This window comes from Chiloscyllium plagiosum, chromosome 7, assembly GCF_004010195.1.
Source record: "Chiloscyllium plagiosum isolate BGI_BamShark_2017 chromosome 7, ASM401019v2, whole genome shotgun sequence".
NCBI classification, from domain to species: domain Eukaryota; kingdom Metazoa; phylum Chordata; class Chondrichthyes; order Orectolobiformes; family Hemiscylliidae; genus Chiloscyllium; species Chiloscyllium plagiosum.
The window spans coordinates 16,303,731-16,328,512 of NC_057716.1; the positions used below are offsets into that span (position 1 = coordinate 16,303,731).

At 44.9% G+C, this 24,782-nt stretch overlaps 1 protein-coding gene across 1 annotated transcript in view; it reads right to left on the reverse strand.

Annotated features, from left to right (window-relative positions):
• The window catches only part of LOC122551357 (aryl hydrocarbon receptor-like), a 163,061-nt gene that overhangs the window by 18,437 nt on the left and 119,842 nt on the right, over positions 1-24,782 (reverse strand). The window contains exons 7-8 of the mRNA XM_043693099.1: positions 20,702-20,904; positions 16,917-17,026 (exon numbers count right to left, since the gene is read on the reverse strand). Coding sequence (XP_043549034.1) covers positions 16,917-17,026; positions 20,702-20,904 — 313 coding nt within the window. The remainder of the gene's footprint in view (positions 1-16,916; positions 17,027-20,701; positions 20,905-24,782) is intronic.

Here is a 24,782-nt window from a genome sequence, read left to right on the forward strand (position 1 = left end):
TATAAGATTATTAAAGGATTGGACACTCTGGCAGTAGGAAACATATTTCCACTGATGGGTGAGTGCCGAACCAGAGGACACAGCTTAAAAATAAGGGGTAGGCCATTTAGGACAGAAATGAAGAGAAACTTCTTCACCAAGAGAGTGGTGGCTGTGTGGAATGCTCTGCCCCAGAGGGCAGTGGAGGCCCACTCTCTGGATTCATTTAAGAAAGAGTTGAATAGAGCTCTCAAGGATTGTGAAATCAAGGGTAATGGAGATCAGGCAGGAACAGGATACTGATTGAGGATGATCAGCCATGATCATATTGAATGGTGGGGCAGGCTCAAAGGGCAGAATGGCCTACTCCTGCACCTATTGTCTATTGTCTAATTTCTAATCAATTAGTATCTAAATATTCCAAACATCTGAAGAGAAGGCGGGGACCAAAATCAAAACATTTTTCGCAATGAAACAAAATCAAGAATGATCAGGTAGGTTTGATTTGATGGGAACAAAGAACAAAACCTTTGGTGAAATTAGAAAAGGGAATAAGCGAGTCTAAAAATATGTAGAAGTCTTTTGACAAGTTATTGTTGCAATCGCACTTCAATGCATTACAGGCACAGATTGGAAACCTTGAGGTGAAGTCTAGCCAACCTTGACTCGGAGAGATTCACGGAGGCTTTCCTGTGAATTTCCCGCAGTTTTCTGGAGCTCATCCCGTTATGAGTGCACTGTACCACCAGGATGCTGCGATTGGGAACTGAGAAAGAATTTCTCAAAGCACAAAGGTGGAACAGGTAAAACTTCATTACAAATAGAAGCTCACATTCATAACTGTGTGCACTTCTACAGCATCATCCGATAAACCAATTGTCAGTCTAGCCTGTCCTTAGCACCGCACCATGTTTCAGGCCTGTCTAAGGGAGGGCTACTGTTTCCCTAATGCCCAGCATAGCATGCCATCTTCACATTTTTCAGCGTGGAAGGCTGAAAACATTATATTTTATTGAAGAACAGGTCAAAAAGCGAAGAAGACTGGCAATGAGAAAAACTGCATTTGCTTCTGGTGATATATAGGGCCCACTTACTTTTGCAGCGTGAACAAATTTACAGTCAATGTGTAAATACTGCATCCAGCTCACATTGACAGGAGCTGGATATCAGTTAACTGGCTTGTTGTATCTGATGCTGCACTACTCTTTCAGGCTGGAGGAGATGCTCTCCCTGTGCAATGATCTCATCTTCCTCTTCGGAAGACTGGTGAGATGCAGTGTTTGGGATGTGGGTTTGCTCACTTAGCTGGAAGGCTCAGCAAGCAAACCTACATCCAGAACCTCAACCTGAGCTACAAATCTTCTCAAAACTCGCGTATGCAGTGTTGTCTTGAACAGCCTGCCAGCGCACGCTATCAGTGTAACGTTGAGATAGCACCGTGCTTCACACCTACCTGTCCACCCTCTTACCTGACGACTGCTGGCTGCCATGGCAAGTTACCTAGCTTTCTAGCTGCACTGAACAGGAAGCCCAGGACTGAGATACCGTGAGCATTTAAGATCTGGCTGAGGGATCAAAGCACAAAAAGGCAGCAGCCTTACAGTGAGAGGTGCCAGTGCATTGCAAACGTGGACACTGCCAATGTCTGTGGAGGGGAGGGGAGGGGAGGGAAACACCTTTGCCTGCTGCCCACAGAGTGTGTCCTGAGATGTTGATTCCCGGTCTCCAAAATGAAGCCCAGAGGAGCAATCGGCAACCCGGAATTGCTCCGAATTTTACCTCGGGAATTCCAATCACCTGGTTTCCCTCCAGTGGTGGAAGAATGGGAACCTCTTTATTAATGAGGGTGGATAAGGTAGCAATAAGGGTAATAACGGTGATAATCCATGCTAATAGACCACTCGCCTGTCACTCTCCAGGATCTCGAATCAATGTCCCAACTCCTCTCCTCAAAGGACTGAGCAATGAAGACAGGTTTGCCAAATGCCTTTGTAACCAACCTGTCTATATGTGACGCAAACTTTGAAGAATTATGTACCTGAATTTACAAAACTACCAAGGCCTGGCCATTAATTGTATAAGCCCTACTCTGGTTTGTTGTTCCAAAATGTAATACCTCACATTTATCAAGATTGAACTCCATCTAGCATTTCTCAGGCCATTGACCCATTTGATCAAGATTCCTTTGTGATCTTAGAAAACCTTCTTTCATTGTCTACTATGTCACCAATTTTGGTGTCATCTGCAAACTTACTAACCATGCCTCTATATTGTCATCCAAACAATTTATATAAATGATGAACAAAAGAGGACCCAGAACTAATCCCTGTGGAAAACCGCTGGTCACAGACACCCAGTCCAAAAAGCAACTCTCCACCATTACTCGCTGTCTCCTGCCGTTAAGCCAATTATGTATCCAATTGGCAAGCTCATTCTGAATCCAATGTAACCTAACGTTACTAATTAGTCTATCATGCAAAATCTTGATGAAGGCTTTGCTGACATCCAAATAAACATTTACTGCACTGCTATCACCAATCATTTTCATAACTTCCTCAAAACACTCAATCAGTGTAAACTCAATGGGCCGAAGGGCCTTTTCTGCACTGTATGAATCAATGAATCAAAATTTGATATGATTGGATATTTTCCTCAACGGTGCGGGCTTGATGAAACTCAGACTAATCAATTTGGCAACTTTGTGACCTGAATAAAACTTTGTGATGTTGGAGAAAATGCTATAGTATGCTAAATCAAGGAAGATTGACCATTGATGAATGTCTGCTGTTCACTAAGATAGTGAGGCAAAACTAAATAATAGTGTATCTCTCCTGCTGCTGTTATGGACCTTCACTGAGGAGGGTGTTACACTGCGAGGAATGAACTTGCAGTCTGGATTGGAAGCTCACTGAGGACGTAGCTAAGCTTGTGGATAACTAATGTCCAACTCAGAAAGGTTGACAGATTTATTATTAACTCTAACGGGGCGAATGCACAGTTACTTGTATTGAGGATATGATACCAGAAGCAGCAGCACTAAGACAGATCTGGTTGAAGTTTTAGAGAACCATAGCCTTCAATCTGACACCAATAACCTGCTGCAGACAGTGCATCAGATTCCTTTCCTCAAATCCTTCTCCACACAAGGGGACTCAATATGAATATCTCGTAGGAGGAATTCCAAAGTAAAATGGTTGGGGCTGACAAAGGGAAAACGCTTCCAGATGGAGGCTGCTTATCTCTCTCCCACAGAGCAGGTTCAGGCACAAACTGTAGTTTTCCATCTGCTGCAGACAGAGGAGCCCAGCTGAGTCAGAGCTGTCCTTCTGGATATGCAGTGCAAGGCAGAAAATTCCAATTACAATCATAGGATCCCTACAGTGTGGAAGCAGGCCATTTGGCCCATCAGGCCCGCACCGACCCTCCGAAGAGCATCCCGCCCAGACCCACCTCCTTACCCTATCCCTGTAACCCTGCATTTCCCATGGCTAATCCGGCTAATCTACACATCCCTGAACACTATGGGTAATTTAGCGTGGCCGATCCACCTAACCTGCACAATCTTTGGATTGTGGGGGGAAACTGGAGCACCCAGAGGAAACCCTCGCAGTCAAGTGGAGAATACAAAAACTCCACACAGACAGTCGTCCGAGGGTGAATCAATGTTGCTGCCTCTCACAGGGTGGAGCTGGTCTCTCCAACAAAATTTTCTCATTCTCCAGTCATCAATCTTACAGACTCAGCATGGTTGACAGAGTTAGTTCAGGACCTAGAATAATTTTACATTGCTGAAAAGAGACACATTTCATCACGGCAAATTTGCAAGAATGACAGATTTCAGTCAATTGTAGTAATTTACACTGCAAAAAAAAGGGTGAACCAGCACAATGAGTCAGACTCTGACAATTCAATGATGTGAGAACAGGAAACCACATCATACCACGGCCCATCCGCAGCATTTCAGTGACACTTTGCTGTGAGCAGGAGCTGTGGGTGCAGATAGAAGAATGATTTGTGGAGTGGCAGGGATAGCCTTGTTGTTTCAGCTCAGTGCTGACATTCCGACATATTGCAGTATGCAGCTGGCTTTGCACTCTGCCACTGGGTAATGTCACCCTGGTTTCAGTGTATTTTCACATTGAAAGACTGAGCAGACTTGGGGACTTTTCACCATAAAAGAAGGGAGCGACTAATACTGAGTTAAAAAATTGTGAAGAGATTTGCGAAAGTCCGCATGGAGTTGATTCGGCAGTGATGGTGGGCAGGTGGGGGGGATGTGTAAGTAAGTAACTGGGTAGGTAGGAAATTAAAACCTGAGGCCCTAAATATGAAATAGTCATTAATAAATCCAAGAAAGAAGAACATTGGGGTGGCTCAGTGGTTAGCACTGCTGCCTCACAGCGCCAGGGACCCAGGTTCAATTCTGCTCTCAGGTGAGTGTGTGTGTGGAGTTTGCACATTCTCCCAGTGTGTGCATGGGTGTCCTCCAGGTGCTCTGGTTTCCTCCCACAATCCAAAGATGCGCAGGTTAGTTGAATTGACCACACTAACTTGCCCACGGTGTCTAGGGATGTGTAGGTTAGGTAGGATTATAGGGTGGACCTGGGTTGGATGCTCTTCAGAGTTTTGGTGTGGATTTGATGGATCAAATGGCTTGCTTCCATACTGTAGGGATTCTGTTTTACTTATAGAATAGTGAGTGTGTGAATGCTTCTACCACAGGGAGTGGCTGAGGTGAACAGTATCAGGACATTTCAGGAGATGTTAGGTAAATACAGGAGAAAGGAGGGATATTCGGGTGTTGTGAAATTAGGCAGGAGGATGGAGTCTCATCTTGGCCACAGATGATGTTATGGGCTGGTTGGGGTGAAAACCTAGGCAAAAGTGAGGACTGCAGATGCTGGAGACCAGAGTTTAGATCAGAGTGGTGCTGGAAAAGCACAGCAGGTCAGGCAGCATCCGAGGAGCAGGAAAATCGACGTTTCGGGCAAAAGCCCTTCATCAGGAATAAAGGCAGGAAGCCTCTATTGGGGTGAAAACCTGCCAGAACAGTACATTCTGTCTAATTTCCATCATCTTGCTGGCATTAGCTAAATGGGGCTAGGCAGCAACAGAAAAAATCATCAGAAAGCATTTGGACAGCCAGGGTCAGGAGAGATTTTCTTTGGTTGCTATGTCTTTACACCATCATAAACAGAGCAGCAAGATTACATGTTTTGGCTATTTAAAGGCAAGTTGAAAGCTTAATAATTAAAGTTTCCAGTAAGTTTCCAGGACTCTGAGCCCTCCCTTACAGTAGTTCCATGGATAACACGTGTCGGAACCAGAAAGGCTGATATTCTTAACTAGAGCTGGGTGATTTCATAGCTTATTGCTTTAAGAATGCTATATCTGGAAAAACAGAAATAAATCAGATCCATTCAGATTACAAAAGAAAAACTGCAATTGGTTCCATAGTGGTAGAATTCAACCTGATATTCTAGCAAAACCTCAAATGCAGGCTTATGGAAGTCTGTTCGTTTAATATACACTAAGCACCAAGATTCAAGGCAGTTAGAGAAAGAACAAACAACAAGTTATGAAAACAGAAAAAGTCAAAGAATAGTGATTATAAGTATAAAGTATGATTAGTAGGTTTCAACCTATGATTGAAAATGGCCTCAAACTTAAAATTCTTATCCCTGTTTTCAAATTGCCTCCCTGTACACCCTTCCCTATATCTATAATTTTCTCCAGCCCCACATTCCTCCGAGATACCTACACTGTAATCCTGGCCTTTGCAGCATCCTTACTTCTCATCACTTGATTACTGGTGGCCGTGCCTTCAGTGTCATGGGCCCCGTATGTGGGAATTTGCTCCTGACACCTTCCCATCTCTCCCTCTCTCCCTTGAAGGCAGCACAGTTGCACAGTAGTTAGCCCTGCTGCCTCTCAGTGCCAGGGACATGGGTTCAATTCCAGTCTGTGTGGCGTTTGCACATTCTTCCTGCGTTTGCGCAGCTTTTCTCTGGGTGCTCCGGTTTCCTCCCACAGTATCAAGATGTGCAGGTTCGGTGGATTGGCCATGAGAAATTGCCCATAGTGTCCAGGGATGTGTAGGCTGAGTGAATTAGCCATGGGAAATGCAGGGATAGGGTCGGTGGGTGGGTCTGAGAGGAATGCTTTTCCAGAGGGTTGGTATGAGCTGAATGTTCTGCTTCCACCCTTAAAACCTACCCCTTCAACCAAGCTTTTGATCAGATGCCCTGATGTCAAGCTGTGTGGCTTTTACAGCTGCGCCATAGAAGGTAAACTGTCTGAGTGCATGATGGCCTGGGACAGTAACTGCTCTGCCCAGGACGGTAAGAAACTACTGAAGGTTGTGTGCACAGCCCTGACCATCAAGAAGCCAACCTTCCAACCACGGACTCCATTTACACTTCGTGTTGCGGCAGAAAGGCTGCCAACATCATCAAAACCCCCAGTAATGCTTTCCTAAAGCTTCTTCCGTCAGGCAGAAGATACAGAAGCTTGAACGCACGCACCAGCTTCTTCCTGACTGTTATTACACTGATGAATGGACTCTCTAACTTCAAATAATGTTGTTCTTGCCTCGTGCATGTCCCCCGCAGTGTAACCTGCATGCCTCACTCTATCCAAGACTTTTTCACTCTATGATCGTAAGTCCTTGCTGACTATGACCTGAGTGTATTGTTCGCAAACAAAGCTTTTCACTCTACATGTAACAATAAGTCAAGTCAAAGCAAATATTGTTTGATTCCACTCCTGCGAAGCATCCTGGGGTGTTAAAAGTGCCATATCAATGCAAGTTGTTGTTATATACATTGTAGCATTTATGATTGCCTAAGTTCCTAAAGTGGAAGAACTGACACATCCAAAACCACAAATGTGAGCAGATGTTAAATCCACCCATTACATCACACCCAGCTGCACATTGAAGTGGCTTGGATGAAACCATTACTGGGCCTAATTTCGGTGAAAATGTTATTTTCCACTAATTATTTGAAATTGGTGACTGCATTAATTTTGTGCTGTGCAGCTTCTCCACACCTATCTTCCTCGATTATTTCACCTAAAGTTGACAAAGGATCCACACATGAAATGCTAACTCCTTGGTTCCGTGCACACTGACTGCCTGATGGTTCCCAATATTTCCAGTTCCTGTTCCATAATCCACGATACTCGAGCAATCCAGTTTTCCTCACTCAGTCTCAGTAGAAAGTGCTATAGGTATGTCGGCATGTAAATTGGCCTTCTATACCACGAAAACAATCAGCCCAGAAATAGGAGTTGACTTGTATGTCGAGTATAAAAGTCGGCATGGTTAATTAGTGCTCGGCAGTCTGAAATGTCATCAGTATCTGATGCAGAAAGGAGCTTCTGTCCTTTGCTTATCTTTTGCTCCTAAGTTATACTGAGAAATAAACCCTCTCTCTGTTGAGTGATAGGTTGAGTTTGACTTCCAATGTGAGTTGTAGGTTGAAAAAGAGGGCAGTGTGATTTACACACCCAGTGTAGGCAAAATCATGGCTTCTGAAGTCAGAAAATGGGGACACCTTAGCTGACTGTTGTGTAGCATTTGTTGTGATAGGCAATGACCGATCCTGGGTCACCCTTGTTCACTGCAGCTCACATGACCTTTTTTGTTTCCAATCCTCCAAGAACTGAATGAGCAAATTCACCTTCAAAATCATGTCAAAACTGACATCTTGCCTGAAAGCATTGACTCACACCAGGGTACAGTTCAGATGGGGTTTGGGTGTTCGCTGGTACCTCCCATGAGTTACTGTTCATATCTAACACTGAAGCAGTTCCCTTGTATTCAACAGTGTGAGGCCTTGTTTGCAAGCAGAAAGCCACATTCATACAGTGTAGCAATTGGGATCGGCAATTGGGATCTACAGGACTGTCATATGCCCCAGAGATTTGCTGCTGGAGGGCTGACAATATAGGTGGCACAATTAACCTCTGTCAGTCCACGGTACAGAGCAGGAGCTAGACCTTCAAGCAATATCATGTATATGGTTTAGCATGGTATCTAGAGCAACATCATATTTCAGATCTTGCCATCAGAGTCATCTCCTCCCAAGTCTTGATCAATTGGGCCAAAGGACTGAGGAATGGTCAACAGACTTTAATTTGGATCAATACTAGGTATTGCATTTTGGCAGAACAAAGAAAGGCTGGACTAATACAGTTAATGGTAGAGCTCTGGGTAGTGTTGCTGAACAGAAAGACTTAGGGGTTCAAGTATGTAATTCTTTGAAATTTGCGTCATAGGTAGGCAGGTTGCTTAAGAAGGCATTTAGTGCACTTGCCTTCATTGCTCATGCTCAGACTATTGAGAGTTGGGAAGTCATGTTGAGTTTGTACAGGATGTTGGCAAGACCAGTTTTGGTGTACTGTGTCCAAATCTGGTTGCCCTGCTATAAGAAGGAAATTATTAAATTGGAGAGGCCCCATAAAAGATTTCCCAGGATGTTGCCGGGAATGAAAAGTTTAGTTAAAAGGGGAGGCTGGATAGGCTGGGACTTCTATCACTGGAGGATAGGAGGTTAAGAGGGTGACCTTAGAGAGGTTTATAAAATCATGACGGGCACAGCTAAGGTGATAGCAAAGGTCATTCCCCATGGTGGGGGAGTTCAAAATTAGGGATCATATTTTAAGGTAAGAGGAGAAAGACTTAAAAGAGACCTGAGGGGCAATTTTTTCACACAAAGAATGATTCGCAAGTGGAATAAACTGCCAAAGGAAGTGGTTGATGCAGGTATAGTTGCAACACTTAAAAGACATTTGGATAAGTACACAAAGAGGAACGGTTCAGAGGGATAAGCACCAAATGCAAACAAGTGGGATTAGTTTAGGATGGGAAACTTGGACAGCATGGACGAGTTGGACCGAAAGATCTATTTCCATGCTGTATGACTCTATGACTCTGTAAATCAGGTTTTATGTACAGCTGTTTTAACTTTGGCTTAACCATATATCTTAACTTCAATATTAAGAAAACTTCTGCCATGTACAAGTCAGTCTCAAGAAGATTAGGTACACAGTAGAAGAATGTGGAATTTGCTACCAGAGAACAGTTGAGGTGAATAGTATTGACGCATTTATGGATTGATGTGGGAGCAAGAAATAAAAATGTAGAATGAGATGGAGTCAGGATGGGGTGGGGGGATGCTTATATGGAACTTAAAGACCAGAATGGGCCATTTATCCTGAACAGTCCTGAAGTTCAGTGTAACCGCAATAAACCTCACCCGAACTATGAATAAGTCAGATTGTACATTTGTGCCAGATGCATGTCGTTTTATAGAGCAGGCCCACTCACTCCAACCACTGAGTTAAGTCTGGACCAAACTCACTCGGAGGAGATGACAACCTAGTGGTATAGTGGCTAGATTGTTAATCCAGAGACCCAGGCTATGTTCTGAGGACCCGGATTTGAATCCCACCACGGCAGATGGTGGAATGTGAATTCAATAAAAATCTGGAATTAAGAGCTTAACGGAGACCATTAATTCATTTTTGATTGTCTGGAAAAGCCCATCTGGTTCACTGATGTCCTTTAGGGAAGGGAACTGCTGTCCTTACCTGGTCCAGCCTACACCTGACTCCAAACCCACAGCAATGTGCTTGACCCTTAACTGCCCTCTGGGTAATTAGGGACTAGGCCGAGCCAGTGACACCCTCATCCTGTAAATGAATAAAAAGGCTTCCTTCCGTCCAGCTTAGGATGGACTTAAAACGCAGGACTCGGGCATCCTGAGGCTGTGATCCCACCACTGGGATGAGATGCAACGCTGGGTGTCCAGCAATGATGCAGGGTGGAACTCGGACTGATTGTGAAGGCAGCTCAGTTGCCCCTGTCCAGTCAAAGGGAATGGGTGGACTTCCAATTCTGGAGGGAGTGTAGCAGGCCAACTGGATTGACAGCTCAGCAGACCCTCTCTGAAGAGTGCTTGTATGACCAGAAATCAAAGCAGTTATCAGTGCATCACTGCAGAAGAGAAAACACTCCAGGCCACAAGCCTGCCCCTCGGGCAAACCTGGCTGCAGAGGAAGTATTAAATTCAGGGAGGCAATGATTAGATTACTTACAGTGTGGAAACAGGCCCTTCGGCCCAACAAGTCCACACTGACCCGCCGAAGTGCAACCCACCCAGACCCATTCCCCTCCATTTACCTCTGCACCTAACACTACGGGCAACTTAGCACGGTCAATTCACCTGACCTGCACATTTTTGGACTGTGGGAGGAAACCGGAGCACCCGGAGGAAACCCACAGACACAGGGAGAACGTGCAAACTCCACACAGTCAGTCGCCTGAGGCGGGAATTGAACCCAGGTCTCTGGCGCTGTGAGGCAGCAGTGCTAACCACTGTGCCACCGTGCCGCCCCCAAATGATGGCTGATTCCTCACCCCCTGCCCCCCGATCCCTCCCACCTTCACCCCAGCTCTGCTCCCATGAGGCCTGCTCAGTTCATCAGGTTTTGGTTATATCTGGTAGGAGTTGCCAGCTTGGAAAATCCCAGACAGATTTTGATGTGTTGGGATTTTTAAGTTGGCCTAATTGGCTTTCTGGCTGCTGCCAGGCAATTAACCACCAAAACACTCCACCCCTCCCCCCCCCCCCACCCCACCCCCTCCAATCTGACCTCGATGAAAAATAACCGGAGGCTGAGTCATGCCAGGAGATCGGCAGGCCATCTGGGAGCAGGGTCAGCCTTCTCTGCTCCTCCCTCTGTATCCCAACAGAAAGGTGCCTCAATAGACAATGTGCTTGCTCAGGGTCAACATTTGCTACCCAGGATTTATCTGGAATGCAGGAGAGTAGAGAGAATGTGTGCCAACAAAAGCACACAGCTTCCCGTAAATCCCTGCGGCTGATTTATTCGGCTGGATTGCAAACAGGTTTTCAGGTTAGGGTCTGGGTAGTGTGATAGCCAAGTAGATGGAAAGGAATGGAAGCTGAATTTTTCTTTCTTTCCATAAATGGCAGGCTATTGTTTTCATCGTTCTGGGTCTCGGTCTGTCTCGCTGACTATATGCAGCTGTTTTCTATTTAGATTAGATTAGATTAGATTCCCTACAGTATGGAAACAGGCCCTTTGGCCCAACAAGTCCACACCAACACTCTGAAGAGTAACCCACCCAGGTCGATTCCCCTACCCTATATTTACCCCTGACTAATGCACCTAACACTACGGGCAATTGAGCATGGCCAATTCACAAAACCTGCACATCACTGGACTGCGGGGAAGAAACCGGAGCACCCGGAGGAAACCCACGCAGACACGGGGAGAATGTGCAAACCCCACACAGACAGTTGCCCAAGGCTGGAATGTTGTTTGCTCATATTCTGTGGCAGTGTTTAACATCAGTAAACTTTAAATGTTGCCCCCCCCCTCCCCAAAAAGACCATCCCCAGATGTCAAGCCTTCAGTGAGCTGTGGAGTGGGCTTAATGGCTTTGTCCCCAAACCTCCAGCTGAATTATTGACAATGGGAAGGGAGCAAACAGTAGATTTACTAGCATTCATCCAATCCCACACAGCTTGGCTTTTTGACAGTGACATTGTCCACCTTTGGGATTTAGATTAGAATCCAAATTAAACATGATGTTGCTACAGTACTTGGGGCCAGGCGCAAATCAACATACTCTTTTCTCTGGCTTGAGTTGACACTAAGGAAAAAACAAGTTAGAATCTTGTTGGGGGGGGGGGGGGGGGGGGGAGGGGAATGGTTTCCAGGGTTGGGGTCCTAAGAGAATGGAATGTTTTGGCCCTGTCTCTCATCCCAGTGGTAGGATCAGAGCCTCAGGATAAAAGTTTAATCTTTTCATGCCCAGTCCCTGGGTTTTAAGTGCGTCCCAAACCAGAAGGGAAGGGGTCGGAAGTCACACGATGCCCGGTTCTTGTCCAACAGGTTTATTTGAAATCACAAGCTTTCAAAGCGCTGCCCCTTCATCAGGTGAAGTCACTGCTGACTCTGTCCATCATCAGCACCTCCACATGGAGGGAAGCAAGCCTCTTTGCCTGATAGCTACGAACACTTTTAAGGTGAAATGAGTTTGGTCCAGTCTTAACACGGTAGCTGGACTGAGTGGGCCTGCTCTATAAAATGACATAAATGTACAATCTGACTTATTCATAGTTAGGGTGAGGTTTATTGCAGTTACACTGAAATTAAGAACCATTTGGGATAAGCGGCTCATTCTGGTCATAATGTTCCATACAAACATCACCCTCCTCCATTCTGACTCCATCTCACCCTATCCTTTTACTCCTTCATCCCACATATCCACCATCCCGTAGCCACATCAATAGCATTCACCTCAACTGCTCTCTGGTAGCACATTTCACACTCTCACCACCCTCTGATGAAAGAAATTTCTCCTGCCTTCCTTATTGCATTTATAAGTGACTCCCTTTCATTTATGACCTATAATTTTACATCTTCTTGCCGGCGGAATGACATTCTCTGTGTCTCCCCAGTCTAGGAGAAAGTGAGGACTGCAGATGCTGGAGATCAGAGCTGAAAATGTGTAGCTGGAAAAGCGCAGCAGGTCAGGCAGCATCCAAGGAGCAGGAGAATCGACATTTCGGGCATGAGCCCTTCGGAAGGGCTCATGCCCGAAATGTCGATTCTCCTGCTCCTTGGATGCTGCCTGACCTGCTGCGCTTTTCCAGCAACACATCTCCCCAGTCAAATAATTTAAAACCCACTATTATATTCACACCCCACTCACCACAGTTTTGTCTTCTCTGCTGAAAAAAGTCTCAGCCTGGTCTATCGTTCCCGATGGCTACAGCTTGAGTAGCAATGCGTCATTGAACTGAGGTAGAGAGAGCTTTACTTCCCCTCTGAACTAATAAACTTCCTCTCTATACCTGCCCTGAGAGTGCTAACTGAATGGTGTAAAGTGAAAGTTACTCTGGATTAAAGCTCACAATGCTGATCATCGACGCTGACTTCATAAGAACTACAAAAAACATCCTGGTCCGCTAAGACGAGGAGGAGGAGAAAAATGGTATAAAATCCATTCAATCAAGCAGCTTTGCCTCTTTTGACAACTTGCATTGAAATAGTGATTTAAGCAAAGACAGACCAACCTGTTTCACTTGATGTGTAATCACAGAAAACCGAAGCTGAAGAAGAGAGATAGTAGAAGCAGATGATCAAAAATGTAGTCAGAGATAGGTTTGAATGTGAAGAGCTGGAAAGGAATGCGTATAGAAGGAGGAAATGCAAGAATAAAGGGGAGATGGCTAAGGCACCACCGGTACAAAGGCAACCGGGAGATTGACAGACTGTCAGAATCAGAGGGCTCAGAGAGTTCAGGAAGCTATTGGGGTGGAGCTAGGGAAAGGCAAGGCCATGGAGGGATTCAAACATCAGATTAGGAATTTCAGGTTTGAGGGAGGCAACGTAGGTTAGGAAGAAGAAGGATGAAAAGTGATCAAGGCTGGATGTGAAGGGGGATGCACAGGCAGAGGTTTGGATGAGCTGAAGTTCACGGAAGCTGCAGAACAGGGGTCTGGCAGGAGTTAATTGGAACATTTGAGACTGGTGATGGCAAAGGATAGATGAGGTATTCAAAAGAAAACGGTTTGCCCATGTGGCAGAGATGGATCCTGGGGCAGAGATGGACATGTAATGGAGTGGGGAGTAGGTGTTCTTCATAATGAGAAGGGCTTAGACTGAGAAGGCCAGTGTGGAGATGAACTGGCTGACAGGGTTGCAACATTTCTGGTTCAGGATGTGGAGACTGGAATTGGTAACCACAGAATCTTTGTTCAAGAGTAGGTGAGGTGAGAGCATGGTATCAAGGAGCCCTAGCAATACAAGAATCAATGAATATCAGGGGTCAAACTCGGAGTCACACCTGGAACATAGGAAGATGGTTATAGTTGTTGGAGGTCAGTCATCTCAGCTCCAGGACATCTCGACAGGAGTTCCCCAGTGTACTGTCCTGGGCCCAACCATCTTCAGCTGCTTCATCAATGACCTTCCCTCCATCACATTCTGACCTCTCAGACATTAAACAAGGCTGCACCCATATGGATCAAAACTGGACAACATCCAGGGTGTGGGTTGTTAAGTTGCAAATGACATTCATGCTACACGTTACCAGGCAATGCCTCTCAAACAAGTGAAAATCTAATAATTCCCCTAATCTAATAATTCTAATAATTCAAATAAACTTTCAATAGGATTACTATCCCTGAATCTCTGACATCCAACATCCTGGGGGGTTACCATTGACCAGAAACTGAACTGGACTACCTCCATAAGTAGGATAAAGTGAGGACTGCAGAGGGTCAGAGTCAAAAAGTGTGGCGTTGGAAAAGCACAGCAGGTCAGGCAGAGTCCAAGGAGGAGAGTTGACATTTCAGGCATAAGCCCTTCACCACAATGGCCACAACAGCAGGTCAGGCAAATGGAATCCTGGAGTAAGTCACCTACCATCACTCATCTCCTGACTCCTCAAAGCCACTATCTACAAGGCACAAGTCAAGAGGGTGATGGAATCCCCCCACCTGCCTGGATGGGTGCAGCTCCAACAACACTCGAGAAGCTTGCCGCCATCCAGGACAAAGCACCCTGCTTGACTGAGATGTTCCCGGGCTGACCAATTTCACCATAGAAAATCCTAAATGGCCTCCTTCTTTAAAGACCACAATGTCCCCTCCCACGTGGTCGATGATGCCCTCCAGCACATCTCCTCCACTTCCTGCACCTCCACCCTTGAACCCCACCCCTCACAATGCAACAAGGACAGAACCCCACCCCCCACCTGTCCTTACCTTCCATCCCATCATCCTCCGCCAGCTATAAATGGACCCCGTCACAAGGGATATATTTCTCTGCTCACCCCTATCAGCATGCCAGAGAGACCATACCCTCTGTGACTTCCTTGTCAGATCCACGCCCCCCCACCAGCCCTCACCCCACTCCCAGCACATTCCCCTGCCACCACAGGAAGTGCAAAACCTGCAGCCCCCAACTATGCCCCCACCTCCGTCCAAGGCCCCAACGGATCCTTCCACATCCATCAGAAATTTACCTGTACCTCCACAAAGGTCATCTACTGTATCTGTTGTACCCAATGTGGTCTTCTCTACATCAGGGAGACTGGATGTGAACTTACAGATTGTTTCCGAGAACATCTCTGGGACACCCGCACCCACCAACCCCACTGCCCTGTAGCTGAATACTTAAACTCCCCCTCCCACACCACCAAGGACATGCAGGTCTTGGGTGTCCTCCATCGCCAAACCCTAACCACCTGACGCCTGGAGGAAGAACGGCTCATCTTCCACCTTGGGACCCTGCAACCACATGGGATTAATGTGCATTTTACCAATTTCCTCATTTCCCCTTCTCCCACATTATCCCAATCCCAGGCCTCCAACTTGGCACCGCCCTCTTGACCCGACCATCGTCTTTCCCATCTATCCACTCCACCCTCCACTCCGACCCATCATCCTCCATCTACCTATCACATTCCCAGCTTCGCCCCATCCCAACGCCCTCCCATTTATCTCTCAGTCCCCTTGATCCACAAGCCTCATTCCTGATGAAGGGCTTATGCCCGAAACGTTGATTCTCCTGCTCCTCGGATGCTGCCTGATCTGCTGTACTTTTCCAGCACCACACTCTCAATTGAGACCATAGTCACCAACTTCAACATGGCTTCTTCTATCACCAATGTACCATCCATAAAAGGCACTTCAGCAACTCCCCAAGGTTCCTTGGACAGCACTTCCAAACCACAACCTCTACCATCCAGAAGGCCAAGGGCAGCAGATGCATGGGAAAAACCACTTTTGCAAGGTCCCTTTCAAGACAAGATCCTGGACTAACAACCAGGTGGCTTGCTCCCAGAGGAGAAAGTGAGGACTGCAGATGCTGGAGATCAGAGCTGAAAAATGTGTTGCTGGAAAAGTGCAGCAGCTCAGGCAGCATCCAAGAAGCAGCAGAATCCTGTACCTATGGGGTGCAGGATTCTCCTGCTCCTTGAATGCTGCCTGACCTGCTGCGCTTTTCCAGCGATTCTCTGGCTTCCTCTCAGAATAAAGGACTGGTTGTTTCAACTGAGATGAGGAGAGATTCCTTCACTCAAATGCTTGTAAATCTTTGGAATGCTCTCCCGAGAGACCTGTCGCTGTTCAGTCATAGTGGATATCCAAGACTGAGATGAATTAAGGGATTTAGGATAGTGCAAGAAGGTGGAGTTGATGTGGAATAACAGCCATAATTCTGTAGAAGGAGGAGCAGTCTCCATTGGTCAGATGGTTGACTCCAGCTCTTATGTTCCTGGGGACAGGAATGTTAGAGCTCATCTGTTACACAGTGTAACGACTTCCTCATCCCTTGATTCAAGGAAGACGTTTACTCAGGGCTACGGGTTTCTGCCACAGGCCAAATCTTGACCCGTCTATTCTGGCCACAGTTGATCAGCTAATCTTTCAGAGGCTACAGGGTTACCGTTCCAGAGCTGAGATGGAGGATTAGGCTGTGTGGCTCTCTCTGGCCAGTGCAGGCACAAGGGACCAAATGACCTCCTTTTGTCCTGCATATTTTGAAAATGGAGGACATTAAACATACAATCTGGGTTGGACATTTAATACAAACCCCATTTGTCTATGGGGTCCATGTAGGAAGTGTTACCCACAGAATGTTGAACATTTCTCAAGCATCTACTCCTTCCCATGGACACGAATATAGAATTTATTTTTAACTTCACTGAACATTTCACCAACAGGGTACCAGCAAGTGTATCTTCCTCAGAACTAGGCCTGCGCAGAAGCCAGCAAAGCTGAAAGGACCCCTCTGTGTTTTGATACTAGACATAGAAGCACTACAACACATGGAGAATACAGCACGTGTAGTAAAGATGGAGGCAGCAGTGGGATTTATAGGGTACTTACTCCGGACATGATTTTCCGCACAGTGAAGCATATCTGCCGCGTGAATAAACTGGTATCCAGTTCCTCGAGCCCGGAGCTCAGCCTCCGTATATCCAAGAACAATCTTGCCCCTGGCACAGAGAGGAAATGGTTAAGCAATGCAGACAGAAACCTGGGAAGCAGCATGACTCTGCAAAACAACTTTGTCCCCTTTGAGATGTTGGGTAGTGAACAACTCTCCCACTGGTGAGAAAACCTCCAACAGAAATTGGCTCAAATCTGCAAGGGGCAAACCCTCAGTTAAGGGGTGGAGGGATTCAATGGAACAAGATGTTTCTCAGGTCCCCTGAATGAAATAGTTGGCTTTGAATTTTTCAGCAATCTTAAGTTATAGCGAAGCTGGTTAGTTCAGTTAGCTGAATACATAGTTTGCAACATAGAGTGATGCTAGCAGTGTGGCTTCAATTCCTGCTCTGGGCTACCATGAAGGGTTCTTCAGATAGGGAGGTGACAGTCTAGTGGTAGTATTGCTGGACTGTTAATCCTGAGACCCAGGTTCAAATCCCTGACAGTGGATGGTGGAGCTTTGATCCAAGTTTAAAAAGTCTGGAATTAGAGTCTAATGATGACCATGAATCCATTGTTGATTGTCAGGAAAAACCTGTCTGGCTTACTAATGTCTTTAGGGAAGGAAACTCTGCTGTCCTTACCTGGTCTGTCCTACGTGTGACTCCAGACTCATAGATATGTGTTTGCCTCTTAACTGCTGTCTTGGAAATTAGGGATGGGCAATAAATGCTGGCCCAGTCAGTGATGCCCTGATTCCATAAATGAATAAGAAAAACCCTTGCTTCCCAACTCCTTCCCCCGCCTGAGGTATAGTGACCTTTGGATTGAGAGCAGTCCTACAGTCCTCTGGGACAAAGGGGACTTTCGCCTCACTGCAGAGGGTCAGAGTCAAAAAGTGTTTCACCAACAAGAACTATTACTAAAAAAAAAAGCTATTTCCCTCTTACAATCTATAACCGTGACCTTGTCAATGGCTTCCAGCAACATCTTATTTCCATTCATAACACAGGATGTAGATTACTGATCAGCAAAGCAGGCTGCACATTAACTCAAGTGCCTGATAAGGATGCTACTGAGCTGTGTCAAAACACTTCCGATTATTCAAGCTGCAGTACAGGATATCGACTGGATTGAAAATAACCTACTCATGCATTGTTGTAAAAGCAATTTTACAATAATACAAATCATTGTAAAAGCAAACCAATTTTCTGTTACCAGTCGATAATAATACCAATTATTAATCTTCGCAAATGAAATAGCTACTGCCTGAACTTAACTAAGCTTCCACGTGAAGTGGAAACACCATGAGCACATTGAAGTGAGTGACTGGAGATTGGAATCATAACCTGGTCTTCATGTGACTGTGAATGATGCTTAGCATTTTTCCACCAAGTTAGCTACTCTCCTTAGACCCAAGATTCCAGTCACTAACTGGGCGGCCACATGATTTTCTTTGTAAATTCTCAAGTAAATTTGCTATTGTTTAGGGTGGAAGCAGGGGATTGTTTGTTTTAAGAAACTTCAGCATTGACGGTGTGTTGGCCATGCCCTCAATATTCTCAGGTTTCATAGCAGAGGCCCAGCTATAAAGGGGTGAGCAAGCATGGTGTCCCACTTCATGATGAATGATGAATGAAGGCAGAGCTATCAGCATACCCCCACATCTTTCAGAACATCATACTCATGTGAGTAACCACAGGGTTTAGCTGAATCACATAACCTCATCCTGATCCCAATCCTGACCCCGAGACTTCGGCAGGTCTTCAGGATGATGGAGTGAGACTGCAGACTTCCAGCTCCATGCCATAATGCAACTGCATCAGAATCCATTCAAGTGACAATGAAATTAACACAACACCATACATCTCAACTGGTTGATAAACACCCATCTTTACGCATCCTGGCTTATATGTGATTCCAGGCACGCACCCACATAGTTAACTCTTAACTGCCCTCTGAGAGTAGTCCAGTAAACCAATCAGCAATATCACCACCAGATAACTAGCAGTGGGCCTAACACCAGGCTAACCAGCATCACAGAATTATTATGACCATTCAGACCATCAGGCTCTATTAACAAGTGCCAATCTCCTGCTTTTTCCCATTGTTATCAGAAAATCCATCCAGTGTCACCCTGAGTGTCTCAATTGAACTGACCTGCACTATTTTTCCAGGCACTGCATTCCGCAGCTAAACTACTCGCTGTGTGAAAAGGTGTTTCTCACATCATCTTTGTTTCTTTTGCACATCACTTTTAAATCCATGCCCTCTCATTCTTGTTTCTTTTAGAACCAGAAACTGATTCACCTTATCTACTTTTTCCAACCTACTCAGGATTTTGAAAACCTCATCAGATCTCCTCTCAGCCACCTTCTCTCCAGAGAGAAAGTAATCAATCTATCCTCAGCTGAAGTCTGTCATATCTAGAAACATTCTAGTAAATTGATTTGGCACTCTCTACAATGTACTTGCATCTTTCCTATAATATCCAAAAAAGAGAAAATGCTGAAAAATCTCAGCAAGTCTGGCAGCATCTGTAAGGAGAGAAAAGAGCTGACGTTTCAAGTCTAACTGACAAAGGGTAGTCAGCTCTTTTCTCTCCTTACAGATGCTGCCAGACCTGCTGAGATTTTCCAGCATTTTCTCTTTTTTGGTTTCAGATTCCAGCATCCACAGTAATTTGCTTTTTTCCGATAATACGACTATACATAATACTCCAGCCGAGGTCTAACAAATGCCTTATACAAATTCAACGTCACCTCCGAGCTCATGTACTCTATGACCTTATTAATAAAGCTGAGAATGCTGCATGCTTTGTTTACTGTTCTGTCTGTCTCACCAACAATAATCTGTGCACATAGACACCCAGGGCCCTCTGCTCCTGCATCCCTTTTATATTGTGTTTCAGTGTTCTTTCAACCAAAGTGCACCACCTCACACTTCTCTATATTAAACCTCATTTGCCAACTATCCGCCCACACTAACCAACTTATCAATGTCCTTTTGGAGTTCCACACTGTCCTCTCACAGTTTAGAATTCTTCTAATTCTAATTCTTCTAAAATCATGAAAATTGTCCCCCTGCACACCAAGATCCAGATCGTTAACCTTTATCGGGAAAAGCAAGGGTCCCAATACCGACCCCTGGGAAACTTCACCACAAACCTTCCTCAGCCCCAAGAAATATCTATTGGCCATTACTCTCTGTTGCCAATCACTGAGCCAATTTTACATCCACGTTACTACTGACTCTTTTATACCAGGAACTGTGCAAGGAGATCAGTTAGCTCAGTTGGTTGGATAGCTGGTTTGCAATGTAGAGTGAACACAACAGTTCCCATTCCAGCTAAGGTTACCATGAAGGACAGTCCTCAGGTTAAATCATTACTAGTCATGTCTCTTGTGATAGGGCAGCCCTACAATCTGAGAAGACAATATTGATTTTAGCATGACCTACAACTTTCATCACAAGTCTGTTGTGAGGCTCTGTATCAAATGGCCTTCTTGAAATCCATGTATACTATGTGATAAGCCATTAAACCCTTGCCATTACCTCTTCAAAAATCTCCATCCTTGAAACTATGAAATATAAGAGTGGCATCACTGACCTAGATTTACTAGCAAATGGCACAAAGGAAATTCTGGACCATTTCATCAACGGGAGACAATTTTTGGCAATACAAGTCAAACACCCAAAGTCTAAAGGTGGTTCTTTCGACTTTGTTCCCAGTTCCTTACTTGGCATCGCAGGCGAGTGGTGTGAAGTCTAGTTTATGCTTGGTCCTGAAGATCATGTTCCTGGTCCGAATCTCCAGGATGGACGGAGGCTGGAGAGGTGTTGCCACGGCGAACAGAGCCAGCTGAGGGGGGATGGGAGTACCATCCTCCGCTTTCTTATTCTGCCCATGTAGGAACTTCAGCCGGCCCTGAAAGTTCAGAGCCTGGTAGGAAAAATAAAAACATCCACCAGAAAGAATAAATCTTCAAATTGAACTGCAAATAATGAAATTGCTGAGCATTTGAACGCCGCTTCTGAATCTGCACCCTTTTAAGAAATATGTTCAAGGTGAGGAGAGGGAGTTTTGCTTATTGACTATTTTTAGAATTCATAGAAGTCATAGAATCCCTGGTGTGGAAACTAGCCAATTGGCCCAACAAGTGCTCATCAACCTTCCGAAGAATATCCCACCCAGACCCATTCCCATACCCTATTAGTCTACACTTCCCCGACTAATGCACCTAACCTACACATCCCTATGCGTAATTTAGCACGGCCAATTCACCTAACCTGCACACCTTTGGACTGTGGGAGGAAACCAGAGCGCCCGGAGGAAACCCACACAAACTGTGCAAACTCCACATAAACTGTCGCCCAAGGCTGGAATCAAACCCGGGTACCTGGCGCTGTGAGGCAGCAGTGTTAACCACAGGAAATGGAGAAAACACAACCTTCAAAAGCAAGTGCGTGCTTCCCAGTAAAAGGAATGAAAAGAAAAAGAGGAACATCAAAGCAAAAGGCCTCACACACTCCTGGGTTCTGAGAACATAAGGTGACCATTTGGCCCTTTGAGTCCATCCTGCCATTTAATAAGATTACGGCTGATCTGATTGTGGCTTAATGCCACTTCCCTCCACATTTCCCACAACATGCAACTCCCTTGTTTTTCAAAAATCCGGCTATGGCAGCCTTACTAATATTCGATGATTCAGGCTACGATGCTATTGGAAATTTCAAAGACCAATATTGCTCTGAAAGAAGAAACTCATTGCTGTCTCAGCTATGCAACTGTTTATTCTGAAACTGTTCCTCCAGTTTTAGGTTCTCTATAAGAAGGGAAACATTATCTCAGCATCTCGCTGTTTAGCCCCTTCAGTATGATTCTAAACCCCAGGAAATACAGAATCAGACTGCCCTGACAATTAAAACTCTTTCAGCCAGTAAATCTCTTTAAGCTGACTCCAATGTAAGTATTTCCTTCCTTTCATTAGGAGACTAAACTAATTGAAGTATTCGAGATGCAGTCTCAACAATGCTTTGCATAGTGGTTTCCATATTTTTACACTCAATCCTCCTTGCAATAAAAGGGCAATTTTTCATTTGCCTTCCTAATTAATGGCTGCACCTACATGCTAACCTTTGTGTTTCATGATTAAGGACACCTATATCCCTCTGCAGCTCAGCATTCTCCTTAGAAATAATATATTGCTTTTCAATTCATCTTACCCACAATTCACAGTTTTCCTCACTATATTCCAGCTGGCAAGTGTTTGCACACTCACTAAACCAACCTATGTCCCTTTGCAGACTTCTTGTGTCTTCCTCACAACTTATCTTGGTATCCACAGCAAATCTGTCTACAGTACACCCAACCTCTTCCTCCAAGGCAGTAACGTAGATTGTAAATAGCTGAAACTCCAGTATTAATCCTTCTAAAACCAAACTAGTCACAGTTTGATGATCTGGAAATGGCCAGTTATCCTGACTCTCCCAGACAAATGCAAAGTGCTCCAGATGCTGGATATCTGAAACATCTGGTCTCTTCTCTTTCATGTACTTTGACAGTAGGAGGTAGCACATCAATGTGACAGGCATTTCAGAACGGAAGTAGATATAGATAGTTACCAATCTGTTACCACTGGAATAGCCATTTATCGAAGGTTACTCGGACAGAAAGGAACTGCTAAAATCAACACAGGAAACATACTGTTTCAATACTATTGGATATCGAAGAGAAAGACAGATACCATAACTGTTGAAATTTAAGTCCACTTTTCACAATGATGCCCAACAGACAATGGGGGCTTTCTAACAATCTCTAAGCTCCAGAGACAATGATCTCACTGGCTCATCAGCTGCAAGTCGCCCCAGGAATAAATACAATGTTATGTGACCTGAGTGGCATCACTGAGAGTTCAAATGCCTTTCGGCAGGGGAAATGTCATTGCAAATCCATCAGCAGAGGTCAGCAATGATTAACCACAGTAATTGCAGAACTCCCACTGTAACTCTCAGATGGAATGTAAGAATGCAGGAAATAGGAGCTGTAATAAGCCATTCTGCATCTGGAGCCTACTTCATCATTTAACAAGATCGTGGCTGATCTTCTACCTTAACTCTCCCTCCTCACTCTATCCCCATCATCCCTGGATTCCCTTAGAATCCAAAACTAAACCAACAGCTATTTTTAGCATAGCCAATGATTGAGCATTCACTGATCTCCAGAACCGAGAGTTCCACAGAGAGTCACAGAGATGTACAGCACGGAAACTGACCCTCGGCCCAAGTCGTCCATGCCGACTAGATATCCTAACCTAATCTAGTCCCATTTGCCAGCACTTGACCTGTTTCCATCTAAACCTTTCCTATTCATATACCCATCCAGGTGCCTTTTAAATGCTGTAATTGTACCAGCTTCCACCATTTCCTCTGGCAGCTCATTCCATACATGCACCAACCACTGCGTGAAAAGGTTGCCTCTTAGGTCTCTTTTTTTTAATAGATATTTTTATTGAAAAAGAAGAATTTTAAGATATTTTACAAATTACAAAAATAATACACTAGTCTAATCTAGTGTATTCCACTTTGCAATATAATAACAACACCAATAGGAGGTTAAAAAAAACCTAACCTCTAATCTATTCTACAAACAACCAAAACATAAAAATAGGATATCATACATTACTGACAATAAAAAAAGGAGAAAAGACAAGAAATAAGTAAATAAATAACTAAATACATATTCAAAATAGATTTATATCAAGTCATAACAAAACCCGTATTTGTACGGGATTCCTACCTCCCGGGGACCCCAGAACCAGCCGGAACCATTACCACAGCTAAGCAAAGGCCCTGAACAATATGGCCAAAACATCTGTGTCGATGTAGTTCAAAACGGGCTGCCACGTTCTATAAAATAATTCCGTTTTTTGGTGCACTATATTTGTAAGGAAGTCAAGGGGGATATATTCCAAGACTTTCCTGTGCCAGTTTGAAAGTCGTGGGGAACCTTCAGATACCCAATTCACTAAAATATTTTCCCTCGCACAAAAGCAAAGGATAGTGGATAATTCCCTCCTGTATACATCCAAAGAGGGGAAATTTGGGGAGTGCAAGAGTAGAGACACTGGATCCAACCCAATCTTTGTACCCAAAATCTTTGTCAAGGCATTCGCTACTCTAGCCCAATGCCTGCAGAGCTAATGGCATGTCCACAGACAAAGCGTGAGAGTGCAGACTTCGATTTTGCATTTAGGACACATTGGGGATGTTCCTGCCTTGAACTTTGCAAGTCGTTCAGGTGCCATGTGAGCCCTGTGAAGTATCTTCAATTGAGTAGGCTGAGTTCTGTTATAGATAGAGATCTTTCTGGCATTTCTAAGGAGATTTCCATCCCCCTAATTCTTGACTCCAGGTGTTATGTAACCGTTCCATGTCCTTCGATACCTTATTGCATAGTAAAGAGTAGAGAGTACTGATCGAGGGCGGACCCATCGGCCAAAGCACTCTCCTTTCCCTATCCGATTTATAAGGATTAATTATCAATGTGGTCTTCTTTTGTATAAAGTCTCGTATTTGAAAATACCGAGAAAAGTCCTTGCTGGGCAGCCCAAACGTCTGGCGCAGCTGCTCAAAGGGCATCATGACCTCCCCATCGAACCTAACAGCAAATACCTCTGGACTCCAAGATTTTGAAAGTAGCATCAGTCAGCCCTGGCTGGAATCCCAGTGCTCCCACTATAGGGGTATGAGAAGAAGGTTTTTGCAGGTTACCCTCATCTTGTCGCATTATCCTCCAGGCTTTGATTTTATTTAATTCAA